This window comes from Coturnix japonica, chromosome 12 (genome assembly GCF_001577835.2).
Source record: "Coturnix japonica isolate 7356 chromosome 12, Coturnix japonica 2.1, whole genome shotgun sequence".
Lineage (NCBI taxonomy): Eukaryota > Metazoa > Chordata > Aves > Galliformes > Phasianidae > Coturnix > Coturnix japonica.
The window spans coordinates 6474130-6488999 of record NC_029527.1 but is presented as its reverse complement, the minus strand read 5'-3'; the positions used below and the strand labels follow the sequence as shown (position 1 = coordinate 6488999).

The window sequence follows — 14870 nt, the reverse complement described above, 5'->3', positions numbered from 1 at the left end:
ATCAAAGACACCAAAAGGAAAGACTACTGAACCAGCAATTAACTTCTTTCTTGTTACAAGATTTCATTATTTCAAATTTCTTCACAATCAGTGAGGTGATGTCAACATGCAAAGTGACTGAATGTATCTCACAGATCAATTACAGTGCGGTAGATGTTCTGCTTTAGACAACTAAAAGCATTTCCAAGGGCTACTAACAACCAGCGGAAGGCTGGACCTGCAGCTGTTGGATCCATGACAGCCCAGCAGAGCCGAGCTGAGCCCTCATAGCAGGTAACCAAGACTCAGAGAAGACAGGATGAACAGCGTGCACAGGAGGTCAGACTGAACGAGCTGAAGGGCAACAAATCCTTCCCAAATTTTTAAAGTTAAATATAGTGAGCTCAGTCAGCATTTGAGCTTCAAGGAGCTCTGAAGATTCAGAAGTCACTGTGTCACTCAGACAGCACACTGCTGTGCCCATAACAAGCTAAGGACAGCTGGAGGCCAAGAGCTGACCGGAGACAGCTTTTTCAGCCATGGATGGAAAAGGACAAGCTCTGAGGCACAAAAACCTGAGCTCTAAACAATTGTTTGCATGGCTGGAAACTTGTCCCATCCCATTCTGGTCCCCTCAAGCAGACAAATCAGCCTATAAGAGACAGACTATCCATCTATTCTTGGCAGCAAATACTGTCCTGCATTTTTACAAGATTTCACGAACACTGTGCTCCATGTTTTCAGGACTGAATTCAGATCTCAGCAGGCTGCAGGAGATCACTTGTCATCTAGATTGTGTTTATCAGAGCTGAGAGTCCCTGAGCCTAGGGATACAGCAGCAGACATGGAGCTTCTGCAGCCACAAGTGAAGAGGGACCCAAAGGTTACATGAGCCCTAAAAAAAATAAATCTAAAGAAAAGCTGCGTGTGGCTTTTCCAGGACTCAGCTGAGGCTGGAAGAGGGGGGTCATAGTAGGAACACAGCAAGGAAGATACTGAGGAATTCTGCCTTTATGTTTTAAAAAATAAACAGAATGTAAAAACACTGCACTCAAAGTAGCTATCAATTTCTTGATCTCAAGGGCTGACCATCTGTATGCTGCGTGGTTAGCTTAAGATACGCTTCTATAACCAGTTTACAGAAGAAAATTTGCCTTTGTGAACTGACAGATCCCAAAGTCTTTGCATTGTTCTGTTAAAATGAGAATAACTGTAACACAGAACAAATAAATCACTCTCCTTGAGCCCATTGCTTTCTCAAACTCTCTGAACTTTGGCAGCAGCTCCTTACATTTTCAATAATAGTCCATTTCTTTCACTAAGGAAAAAAATCTGCAGATTTAAAACAGTTATTTTATTTTTCCACTGTGTTTGAATGTTTTCTGATGTCAACCAAGACAGCTTTAACTTCAGCGTTTGTATGAAAGTTACCTTCCCAACATTAGTTCAGTAATAACACTGAAGACTCCTTGTGCAGAGTGACCCAAGGGTGGTACAGAAAGCATTTTCCACTTGGTTGCCCGCGCCTCTCACAGTTTAAAGAGAGAGTAAATATTCTACATGTTTTAAAAATAAAGCATTAGTGTGGTTCAAAGTCAGCAGGGAATATTTTATTCCAGCACGATTAAGAACACTTAGGTAATAAATAGAAAACTTAATGTTGACATCATTAAACTAAATAGTATCTTATACTGCTGTTTTGTATTGTGACCTCCTGACTCACTAAAGACAGCAGAATCCAGGTGGCAATCAGAAATTCAGAATCAGAAGTTAAAGTCAACATACTTCAACGTTTATGCCCTTTTTTTCCCCACATATCTGCATCTCTCCATATTACTGTTTCACACACAAAAAACAATCTTCATAACCCTGATCATTTGAATTTGAAAGACAAATCCATATTTCTGCTGGATCAAGATATGCATTTTTGGTCACCAGAAACTAAAAGAGGGTGAGGATCCCAGCTATAACTTCTGGGAGAAATGATTTTGATCTTTCATGTCAGCCAGAAATTACCGATTAAAAATCAAAGACCTGCTGATACGAATAATAATTTAAAATATTTTTATTGAAATAATTTCTTTGAGGTTAATCATTGCATTTCATCTTTAAGCCAATTCCTCTCATTAAAATTTAAGAAATCCCTTTTAGATTTAGGTTGCCTGTTACTGTTTGTAATTGGATTTTCAAGATACCTGGACATCATGGGATTATTGAAGTACATGCTCCCTCTCAATGTATTTGAGTTTTTATATCACATTAGTCTTTCAAGGAAGCCAGTTTTGAAGACCAATTAAAGGAAACTCGGTCCTCAGCACTAATTTCAAACCACCGGAAATAAGTTCTATTGAACAGCTCAGATTTCCAAAGGATTTATGACCTGTGGGTGTGGAAAGTGGGGAACAGACACTCAATCTGTTAAATACCTGCTCCAATTTATATAAATAGAATAACAAAAAGAAACAGAATTTTTAAAAATGCACGAGTGGACTTAGTAAAAAATGGCAAAAAAATTCACCTGCATTTAAAACCATAAATGTAAAATCATCAAATGAAAAATAAATAAGGTTAAAGGAGAAAAATAGGAGCACAAGATAGGAAGCTGGCACAGCACTGACTCTCTTCTGCCTATTAATCACCATCCCATTTGGCAATAATTCACACCCTGCACTAATTGGAAGTAGCTGGTTGGTTGTTTTTTTGGCTGTTGCCGTCACAGGATTTCACCAGCAGTTACTGAAAGAAGTTATGAAATGAGCAACAAGTGAGCTGGATGCAATGAGCAGGAAGGAGCACACTTCTCAGATCGTTCAGAGCATGATTTCATAACACTTCAGATTTTGTGGAGCAAGCAAAGTTTGTGGATGGTGTTGCAAGGCCTGTTCCATTAAGAAAACTCAACAAAACTAAACATGAAAAAAGCCGGGTTCTACAAAGTTAAGCACCAGCGCTGCACTGCAGCTAAGATTTTAGGAGTCCTGCTGCTTCTTCCCTACCAAAAAATCAACTTAGCTGGAATATCTTGAGACATCTGACTGCTGTCAACTGATACGTGCTTTCAGTTGCCTTATATCTCTGTAGCAGCTGTTTATACAGAATATTAGATTATTTAGTCATTTAATTCCCCTTCTCATGCTACCTTACATACTTCTACTTCCTTGACTCAAGGCACTTTTCCTCATTCCGCTGCTTGTGTTTTTCTGATTTAACTGCTTCTTCCCCAGTACTACAGACAGGCACGTTCCCCTCCCTACATAGCAGAAGTCAGAACCTTCTCAACAATCAGCCTCTCTGATAACCCCCGTTAGCTACCAACCTTCACTGCTGCAGCAGCAGGACTAAGAGGGTAGCTTTCACATGCAGAATTAAAGTAATAGACCCCAAAGTGTTTTAACTTCATGTTTTTATGGGGCCTGACTAAATATAATGTGAATTTGAGAAAGGTGAAACTTTTAGTCCAACAAACACATCAGCTGCTGAATCTGAATCCCTCCTACTTAGCAGCAAAAACCTACAGTCACAAAAATGCAGAATGCTGAACCCCTTCTTTTCTCTAGCTTTCAGTTCAAGACAGGGGAGGCATATAAAACAAAATGGGCCTCTAAGTTAATGTATTTTACTACTTCATCTGCACCTTAAAATCTTTTACTAAATTTTGATGGCAGCTTCTCCTCTGTAGGGACAAGACTGCTGACATTTACTTTGCAAAGCTGGTGCTGCTACAAGTTTTGCTAATGCCCAAAGAAAGACAACAGTCAACCAGTTCATATCTGAACAGCACTCAGAGTACCCTTTTTTCAACACAGACCAAAAAAATAAGCAAACTTTCAGTTCTTTTCATGTAATGAATAAAGACGATTCATGAGACTTTTCTGAATTTTAAAATTGTTACATTTCCCTATTGAAAAGAAAGGGGGAAAAAGAGCCCAATGTCAAAAAGGTACCATCTTATTTTTGTTCAACTCAAGTTTACAGAAATTATGCATCTGAAGTGGAAAAATTCTCTATATTACCAAGGGGTGTGCTATGAAGTTAAACAGCACTTCCTTTCTATCCTAATAGCATTCATCTCTGATCAGAACACATATTAACACCTGAAGCTTTTCTTTAATTACTGACACACAGGCTGCACTGCTTCGTTACTTATTTTCAAAACCCATTTGCTTTTAAAAACAAGTTTCTCATTCCAGGGCAATAAATCTTCCTAAAGATTGGCATCACATCTATTTTCATTAAAAGAAGCTCTTGAGTTTCCACATAAAATTTCAAGTCTTAAAGTTTTCCTTTTTGTTCTTTGTAACCACTAATTAGAAAAATATGTTAAAACATTCAAATATCAGCTAAATTACATAGTAAAACTGAGAAGAGGGATCATTACCTCATCTCTGGCCCACTGCAGCCCGTGCTGTTTGCTTAAACTGCCACTGTTAGGCTTTCAACTTCTTAATTTGTAACACAGATGAAAACTTACACTGCTTTAAACATCAGGCGGCATTGTTACCACCCTGTTACTGGGCAGAGGAAGAGAATGACTAAATGTATGAAAAGACAATGTGATCATCATTTCCACAACAAAGATGCCTCCAAAGCAATGATATCCTTTTGCTACTACAGGCATCTGCTTAATACCACAACACCTCAGTTCTGTGGTGCTACAGACATGCTGAATAGCATTGACAGATTCTGGGTTTCATCCACCTTGTCTGAGTTTTCTACTGTTTTTAAAGTGAATGTGATGAACACTCTTGTACTCACTCTGACATTCTATGAACTGATGAATAAAAGTGCAGTCCCCTCCACTCTTTGAAAGAAAGTGCTCTAGTAAAGAAAGAAACACTTCAGTTTACATCTGCTTATTTTCAGGTTGATGCAACAAAAAAATGTGAAAGGTATACGAACAGTATTTGTCACCGCATGTTTAGCTGTTGAGGTTACTACACAAGCAGACAACACCTGTTTGGAACAACATCTGGATGATGCTAGCAAGGAGATTACTCTTTCAATCTGATCAGAAGAAAAAGTGCTTTTTGACTTTATTTTCAAAAAGGTGCTTTTAAATACTAAAATCTATGAGCTTCTCGCAACAAAAAGCTCCTTACCTTGGTGGAAGGTAATTAAATCTTGTTAAGTTAAATTCAGCAGGAACAAATTACAAAAATCCATTTACAGCATTGCTCTTTCACATTAGGTGGTGACAAAGGACTTCCATTAACAACCAGAAGTTTGGCAGAAAAATTAACACACAAACTGTATTAAATATTATTATATTAAATTATAATAAATTTAGAACCCATAAGATGATACATAATTGAAACATGCAGCTCCACAGAACCACCACCGGTACCCATTTGTAAATTCAGAACAAGACATCGTGAATAATTGGCAGAGACCAAATCCAAGTGCTGAAGAATTAGGAAGCACGTATTTAACCTATATTCAGTGGCACTTTATTCTTAGTTTTAAAAGGGTATTTATTAAGTTTTTCTTTAGTCTTCAGTCTTTAGCAGCCTGGCCCTTATGAGCAATGATGTAATATTAACCTTTACCACATTTGAAAATCACTTCAATAAATGTCATTTTTTTTAATGCGTAAGGACAAGGCTTTTAAAGCACAGCACCATGACTGTAACATCTGTTTTCCATCTCTGAAATATTTATTTTTATATTTTCTACGTGCTGCTCTTCCAAGTGATGGTGCAGAAGCTTTTTTGTACCTTTCTGTATTCAAGATATGGCTCACAAAGAATTGAAACAGGAAAACCAGGTGTGGTGGAACAACTTAATGCAACAACTCAGTTCTGAGCGACCCCTGTCAGTAGCTTTGTGTCTAAGAAAGTATTCTCTTCTGCATCAGAACTTCTATCAGTGAAATGAGAGAAAACGAACACCTCACCACCAGCACCTGAAAGCACTTGAAGTCTTTCCCTTATACAGAACATCCACAAACTCCTTCACTGCACAAGTAGCTGAATCTACATTATAAGCCCCGAATTCTAAATTCTAAAATAACTAAAGACTACTCAGCAAAACACAGTAACTGTTTCCTGCTGCTCTCAAGAAGGCAAAAAACCAAAATCTGGCAGGAAAAAAAATTACTGCCCATCTGTCGTTGTGTGATGACTGGATAAGGAACAGGAGGATAAAGACAAACACATTCTATCATGAAAAGAACATGAGCCAACAAACTCTATGAAGTCAGAAACGTGGATGGGCTTGGTATAGCAAAGATGTGCAGAAGAACGTGGTACAACGCAAAATACGGAAAGTTACGCTAATCCATAGAATAAAATAACGTTATGGCAGATAAATGGGGGAGAAAGGTGACAGACTTCATAAACACAAACAGCAACAACCTGAACAAACAGTTCTATGTCAAAAGAAAAAGAAACTGGTAGACAACCTTCCAACATTCCTAAGCATGAGTGTTTGCCCTCCTGTTACTCATGGGAAGGAGGATTATGTGTTCTCATGCATTCACACTGATGATTTGTATACGAGACTCACAATAAATAAAAAGAGGACTGATTCTTAAACTTTGAAAAACTAGTTAAGGGAATGGTAATTGGGATCACAACACAGGCTGTTTTCTTCGCAGCATTGCAGGATTTTCCAAACACTTCCAACAATCTAATTCACAAAGTCTGACAGCTCACATGATTAGAATGTGATTATTAGAATGAAGAATCTCACGGTCTTTACACAGTGCCTCAGTTTTGCTTGGTAGAGAAACAGATTATTTCCCACAGTGGAAAATTAAAAAACAAAAAGGCATGTTTATTTCTTAACCATTCAATCAAGCATGGTGAGTATTACCTACTCACCTATCTAAACCTACATCACAGCAAGATGGAACAACACTAAGAGAAAGAGAGAACCAGCACTTAGATTAAGCAGATTTTTTTATACAGTTCCTGCCAGTTGATTGAACACCTCTCTCCTGCTCCAAATAAGAAATCAGCATGAGGTTATGCTGTGATTTCACTGTGATGGCACTCTCCCTAGTTAAGAAGCTCTTCATTTATAACACAAAGAAAGTAAATCAAATCTAAAAATTAGAGCAGAGATAGCTTTTAAATCACTTCAAAATATATAAACAGTCATCCTGAAACACCATAAGTAATAGTTGGAACTGTGAGTTCTCTATATAAGGGTCCCAACCGTCCTAATAATAACACCATGAGTCCTCAGAGGCTTCACTTTATACAGGAAATGTTCAAGGAAAATTTTTCATTGATGTAGCTTAAGTAAACTAAAGACAACAAATATGTCTAAACTAAGAGAACAACTTAGTGAATATAAACCATTTCTTATATGAGAAAAATAGGCAGATTTTAAATCAATTTTATTAAAAAAATCCTCAAGTGTATGTTAAGACATTGGTTAAAAACAATCTAGCTTAAACTACTTCGTCTTTAAGAAAATAAGTTAGTGTGCATTAGTTCCTGTTTGGTAGAAAGAAACTCTCTTAAATTTCGAAGTTAGTTTTCACTACTGGTATGTGATTTACTTGCATTGGTCATACATCACAGACAGCAAAAATATACTTTTTGCTGGCTTTACTTACCATAACCAACTTAATAGAAAAATGGTATAAGTCTGTGTCGCAAGGAAAATAAAGAGGAAAATAGTTAATGAAGGTTTTCCACTGTGTGTCACAAGTTTGACACCACTTATATCCCACTGATTCCAGTAAAAATCCATTATTGTTATTTTTTTTTTTTAATTTAAAAAAAAATTAAAACAGGTCAACTTCCAAATTTGGCTCCTTGGATTTTACAGAACCTTCTATAAACACCTACACTGAGAGTCTAAGCAACAACAGCAAAAAAAAAAGCCTGTCAGAGAAGCGGGCAACTTCTTTTTTAAGGGAATGTTAATCCAAGATAAAACTTTAGAGAGCAAAAATAATTTGTTCAACTTCAAACATCAACCATAAGACAAAAGGTAGCCTTGAGATACACTACCTTTTTCTGTGCTCCCATTAATTTTAGGTATGAAGTCATCAACTTGTATGCCTAGGATTAAGAAAGGGTATTATTTCTAGAATCAAGCAAAATGTTTTGGGTTTTTTTTTTCTTCTTTATAAATACAGCACTGTGAAATGCAAATGGTTTTTCACAATATTTCCTCTGAGTATCTAGATCAGATTAATCAAACAAAACAGGCAAGACTCAATGCATTTTCCAACAGGACAGACCATGTTTCTGACTGTTCAACACACTGTAAGTTCCTACCATTCAAAGAATTACTGTCCATTACATATATACTGTTAAAAAAGAACATGGCAACAAACAATTATCTTTTGCTGAGTGGTGGATAAGGGGCTGGGAACCAAGAAAAGCTCTGAACTGAGCAATAAACCCCAAAGGTGAACACGCACAGCAGCAGTGCTCTCTGCTGGCAAGCTGCTGCAGTCACATATTTTTTCTCTGCATCATTAACAAGCAGTAAAACAGTGCAAGCACTGACTTACTTGTAAATACATTATCGTATTGCAGCCAACTACATTACAGCATTATTACAATAAAAAGAATTGAAGAGAAATTATCTGGAAACCAGCTTTAAACAAGAAACTGATCACACCTACCTAAGCTGTTGTGTTCTTTAAGAGTTTTCTCTTGAAGATGTTCTAACCGTACTGTAAACAGAATTCCAAGAAAAAGGTATTTCACAGATTAAAAGAACAACAATTTAATACTTTTTCCCCCATTAGTTACTAACCTTGTAAAGCAGTTAGCCGCTCATTGGTGAAGTCATTATCAGCCTGCAAAGCTTCTATTTTTGCTTGAAGCTCTTGTTCTCTTTCTTCCATTTCATCTATCTTATGCTGCAATTCCTTTTTCTCTGCCAGTCCTTTCTGTTGGATTTCTTCTTGTTTTCCTTCTGCCACCTGCTCAAAAGTAAAATCCCCAAACAAATGAAAACAACATCCTCAGGTGTAGATTTCCTTGTCTTGTATAACTGAATATACTCAATTGACTTGCTTTGGTAGGCGGATGGAGAAAATGAAAACAATACAATCTCACTGCAGGCAAAATTACAGATAAAAAGTATCTCAAAACATCAACAGGTCTGAAGAGCTTAGAAATACCTAAAGACTTCCATCTCAAACCATCAGACAAATTACAAAGCCCTTACGAGCTGAATTCACAGTACACAAATGAAACTTATTAAAACCCACAGCTTTTTCCTTATTGGATTTCATTATATATTTCATAGATTCTCCTTCCTGCAAAGTTAGGTTAATAAGCTCCAATTTCGATCCTTCTGAGTAAACTCATCACCAACAGCGATTAATTCTCAGCTGCAAAATGAGGACCTTAAGACCAGCAATATACCATTTAATTTGAAAGAAAAGTCTTCTGAGATGCTGAGCTAAGGCCAAAATAATCTGGATTCCTGTACCCAGGACAATTCTAACTGTCCCAGAAATGGAACACTACCACTGCCCTCCTCAATATCATCTGCTGACCTCAATGGGAGTCTTTATGGGAACAGGCTTTATCATACTGTCATCATTTTGTCCTCCAGCACCAGGAACATTAAAATATTAACCTAACTAGAAATTTGATTTAATAAGCCTGAATTCATGTTCCTTTCCACCACGGAGCTGAGCTGTACTTTTACAGTGGTTGGCCATTTGTTCTTGTAACTGCACTAAGGGGCAATGTGAAATGTAAATAAGTTATTTATATAAAAGCAGCTGAATGTGAAATTTCATCCATTATGAAGTTTTATACTAAAAAATGCAGCTCCAATAATACTGTAATTTTAGAAGCGAATGAAAAAGGGACATTTTTAACGATTTAAATTATGACACTTTCAGGCACATTAAATGTAAAGGAAAATTGGACCTAACAGTTGATATGCACCTTTCTTTCTACTATTTGTTGCTTAAGTGGTTTCTTAACCTTTATTTGATTGCTGCTTTAGAAATGAAATCTTTTTCTATGCATTGCAACATCACCATAAGTATAATAAAGTTCTGTTGTTACCTTTAGCTTGTCAGAAAGATCTTTAATTTCATTTACAGCTCCATTGTACTTATTGGCTAATTCTCTTAATTCTTCCTGAGTCCGCTCATTCATTTCTTTCAGGTGAGTACATTCATCTTCTGTATTACTTAAACTCCGCTGTAAGAGAAAATTTGTGTGGAGCAAATGCAAAACTTGAGACTAATAAGCCACCAAACATTCCAGCTGACCTACATTTCCCCTCAAAACAATATATGCAACTGATCATATTTGTTTTCAAACTGCTCGGCTCCTAATAATCAAGTCCAAACACAATAAAACAAGCACTGGCAAAAGCCTTTGTAATAGTCTACTTAATAGAACTTACATGAAGAAAGCTTCACGCATGTGAAAAAAAAGCAACACCACACCTCAAAGCCAAATTAGGCCATGAAAACAATTAAGACCAATGGGAATAAAGAACTGAAATGTGCAATTCATCTCCCTCATTCTCTTCTATGCCATTTCTAGATTTGTTTTCTGAACTCCACCATGTGTGCAAGCATCTCAGGTAAGATGCCCTTTACTCAAGAGGCAGCCAACTCTTCAGGAGACAAGGAATGCTCCAGTACAAGCTGGCATCAGCTGTGGCCAACAGCATAGCTAAATGGCATATAGAGTTTCCTCCTCATTACTCAAGATCTGTTTCTTCATTTGTATCACATTACAGACAGTAAACAAAAAAGTACTTGTATTTCTTGGTAACAAGCTTTAACTTAGTATTCTTTCCTCATCATCAAAACAGTCCAGTGCCACAATTTAACCAAAGCTGCATTTCACACTACCTTATTTAATAATTAAAGCACCAGTTCCAACCAGGACCCAATAATTTTTCTGCGTGAAGGGGAAAGGATGTGCTAGAGAGCATGCAAGGAAACCCCATACTGAGGTTAGATTAATATTTCTCCACCAAGAGTCAAATTGAAGAGGAAAAAGAATAATGGAGGAGTCAGAGAATTCTTTTCATTATTTTCACCCACACTTATTTCCCAAACATACTAAATATGTTAAGAAAGCTTAATATTTTTCAAGAGTGGGGGGAAAAAGGAAGTTTAAAGCCCCCATTAACAGTTTAAGCCTAAGATTAGCATCCAAGAAATAAACAGCTCTATTTAATATACTGTAAGTGCCACAATATGACAGACACTGGCCTGTCACAGGCAATAAACATGGATCTAATTAGCAGCATTTGCAAGTATTTCTGTATTTCCAGCAAACTAGTTCATTACCTCCACTTCAGACAGCTTTCTGACCACTTCTATTTTCTCCTGTAGGACCCGCCTCAGGGACTCTTTGGCTGTTGTCTCATAGTTGTGTTTATCTTCTTGTAATGCTATAAGCTCTTTCTGTTTGATTCTGGAAATGCAATTCGAATACAAAAAATGTAAGTTAATATTTTGTTGATTAAACATGTGAGATTGTGCTATAATCTGTTCTATTCCAAAATGTTCAGCATTTGCTGGTAGATGAGAAAACATTGCAGGTAAATCACTGAATAAGGATTCTTGACATGACTGGGTATAAACCACTTCCATGTACAACAGTGCACACCTGCAATTCTTTGATCATAGCAGAACTGTAATTTTTTGAGGCACAAAACAGAGTCAAGCCTAGGAGTCCTACTGTCAGACAAAGCCAAATGCTCTAAGGTCCCATCTGAGAGATCTCAGACAGGGCCTGCAAAAAATAAAATATCATCTAGGTAGTTGAGAGGAAGAAAAAAATAATTAAAGCATACATGGCCTGAATAACACACAAGTCAGAGAATTCTTTTTACTTTGCTTCTGAATGTCAGCATATGCACAATGCCTTTTTTCAAATCCATATTTGAAAAGAAAACAGGGCTGACAGATTGGTTGCTTCTCACAGATGACAAATTCCTTTCCAGTATATGAAAAGAAAAACCAGTTTGGGCTCAAAAAATGCTGATAGATAACCATTTATCTAAACTTAAAATGATTCCATGAAATACAGAACAGCCCTACAATTTTCAGCCTAATCAGGTTAAAACTGCACAGCACAGTCCCACATGAGGAAGTTTGTGTTCAAACTGCTTTCTTGAGTGTCTCATTTCAAAATACTTCAGAAGAGCTATCTTTCAGTATTCCAGTATGGAGTTGTACTAAATGAATTACCTACCTTTGAACATGCTTGTAACTGATTTCCCATAACCTCTAACCTTGATAGCAGCCTGTCTTCATCTATTAAAGCCTGGAAGAGAAGAAGTTTTACCTCATATTAGTATTAGTCATGGCAAAACAAATAAGCCATTTCAACAGAACACTGTATTTTAAGTAGATCCAGTGGACTTCTGCTTTAGAATTACATTACTGGAGTATTTATCACAGAAACGTAGAATGGCCTGGGTTGAAAAGGACCATAAAGATAATCTGTTTTCAACTCCCTGCCACAGGCAAGGTCCCACTAGCCCAGGCTGCCCAGAGCCACATCCAGGCTGGCCTTGAACGCCTCCAGGGATGGGGCATCCACAACCTCCTTGGGCAACCTGTTCCAGTGCGTCACCACCGTCTGAGTGAAAAACTTCCTAATATCTAACCTAAACCTCCTCATCTCAGTTTAAAACCATTACCCGTCCAATCAATAATCAGTTAATCGATTAAATAATCAATTAATATCATTTAAAGTTATCGAATCTGTACATTAAACTTATTAAACATTGTCTTCTACAGTTTGAGAACCACAAAATGCTTTTTACTCTTTTCTTTTGTTTGTTTTCCAGGTTATTTATAAAGCAATAGAAACAATTTATACTTTGCTCCTTTTTCAGCCTATAAAGGGAAAGGATGCTTTCTGGTACCTGCCAACTAGTATCTGAAGCCTCTTGTGTAACAGCAAGTAGTCGCTGAAGGGTTGCCAGCTTCTGTTCCAACATTTGTTCCCGATGTAAGGCTTCCTACAATGAGATCAAGAGAGCCAACTGGTCAGTTCTGCTGGTGCAACTCAAAACAGAAGCAATAGCAAAGATACCAAATAACACTGAATTTAAAGGAAAAAAAAAAGATTGTGAGCATATTCAAAACTTCAGTAAAACCATCCCATTTTATTCACCCACACTTTCATTTGGATATTTCCATTAGAAAATGTTGTCTTACAATGTCAGGTTCCCAAAAAGGTTAATCTGTTCAAGCATACACTGCACATGCAGAGCACACACAGTAAACAGTTCCAAGACTTTTCAGTAATATGCCCACTCTGAACTTTTGTCACTAATTTCAGCAATAAAATTGATGCACCGACCAGAAGGCAGATTTGGCAGCTTCTGTGCACTGAGCTGCTAGTCCCTAAATCGGGTCACAGGAAATAAATGCCATGCAAGAATTGCTATTTGTGTTTGAATTTATTTTGGGTCAGCAAGGAATTTTTAACAATTCCAGGATACAAGAGTGAACAGACTGGTAAATAGCTCTGAATTTGCCCTCTTACAAAAGGGCATCTACCTGAGTTGCTTCCTGCTACTTCAGCAAATGCATCCAAAATTAATAAGTCTCAAAACCCATATCGTTAACTGGAATACAAATTGCCGTTACCATTACACCTTATATGAAAGCCATAGTTCATACTGCTCATTAAGAACCCCAGAAGCTTACATGGAGCTATGTTAGGTTCAATTATAACACTTCCTATATTGTTTCACTACAGAATAAGGTAAAGTGCTTTGTTCCTGCTTACAAACGGGAAGACAAAAATATACATTTTTGGTTACTTTTTAATCAGTCAGAGATTAAATATTTAATCCAATTAATGCTGCCGTGAAAAAAATTACCTGTAGATACTGTGAAAGCTGAAACAATTCCTGAGAATACATACTGGGCGTGTTAGCAGCAACCTGAGAAATAAGAGAATTGATGAATCTAAACATTTCTGGATCTTTCATTAGACTCAGTTAAGGTAAGGTTCATAATTTAAATACAGTCAGGAAGGTAAATTTGTTATTGAACAAATGGAGCTTTCAATCATTTTGCATCTACTGTCATTTTAATTCAGGTTAACACAGAACTTCACCACTCATAGCACTCATGGCCACACCATGCTGTTGTCTTCACAAGCTTTTGAATCAAAGTACCAAACAGCTTCACCTCAGCTCAAACAAAAGACAATCTGACAAAAGCAATAAGGTGCACAAAGGTGAAGCCATGCAATCCTGGGACAAGTAGAAATCGGGCTGTCCAGAAATGACAACTTTCTCATATTCCAATTCAACATGCCTTGTTCCCCGCTCCTACCTCTCAAGATTTCATCACACATTTTCTGCTGACCTAACTCCATCTCCTTCACAATTCCCTTTGCCCCTTATTTCACAGCTGGGGACTACCTGCATTACCTTAATGTATAATAATGTTCTTGCTGTGTTTCTGCACCATCACTTCACTTGATTTTAATACAAATTCAATTGAAGAAAATTACGCTATTCAGTGCCTCACCTCAGCCAGGCTTAAGAACGTCTGTTGTTTTACCAAGTCTTACTTTAACTCCACATTTCTCCTGGTGCCAGAAACCATTCTGCAGTTCAGGCTAAGGAGGTGGGGTGGTTCATTATTGCTGTTACCTACACTGATACCACTGAGAAACCATTTCCCACACAAGTACAGTACAATCCCCTGCAGAACTTCTGCCCTCACCATGCACTCACACTACGTACACTGCTTGAAGCCCTGGCTTAATGCAAGTGCCACGAGACTGATGACTTCGTAAAGAAGCTCCCTTAGTTTCCAAACATTTTGGTTTTTGCATTGAAAATGTTGATTCATTTGAACTTTAGTCAATCCTTCTTTTGTTTGTTTTGCTTTTACAGGCTAGACAATCAAATAACAGACACCTGTCCCAGGCTAGTAGTACCTAAGAAGAACTTTACAGTAT

The 14870-nt window shown here is 37.3% G+C and overlaps 1 protein-coding gene across 20 annotated transcripts in view; it reads right to left on the bottom strand.

Moving 5' to 3' along the window:
- Positions 1-14870, bottom strand: part of SLMAP (sarcolemma associated protein) — an 80398-nt gene that overhangs the window by 35246 nt on the left and 30282 nt on the right. For 5 of the 20 annotated variants that reach the window (XM_032447217.1, XM_015874890.2, XM_015874889.2 and 2 more), the window contains exons 5-13: positions 13777-13839; positions 12811-12906; positions 12132-12203; positions 11222-11348; positions 9975-10112; positions 8701-8869; positions 8567-8617; positions 7944-7994; positions 4735-4797 (exon numbers count right to left, since the gene is read on the bottom strand). In XM_032447217.1, coding sequence (XP_032303108.1) covers positions 4735-4797; positions 7944-7994; positions 8567-8617; positions 8701-8869; positions 9975-10067 — 427 coding nt within the window. In that variant the 5' untranslated portion in view covers positions 10068-10112; positions 11222-11348; positions 12132-12203; positions 12811-12906; positions 13777-13839. The remainder of the gene's footprint in view (positions 1-4734; positions 4798-7943; positions 7995-8566; positions 8618-8700; positions 8870-9974; positions 10113-11221; positions 11349-12131; positions 12204-12810; positions 12907-13776; positions 13840-14870) is intronic. The other 15 variants (XM_015874894.2, XM_015874900.2, XM_015874891.2 and 12 more) reach the window with 9 other exon arrangements.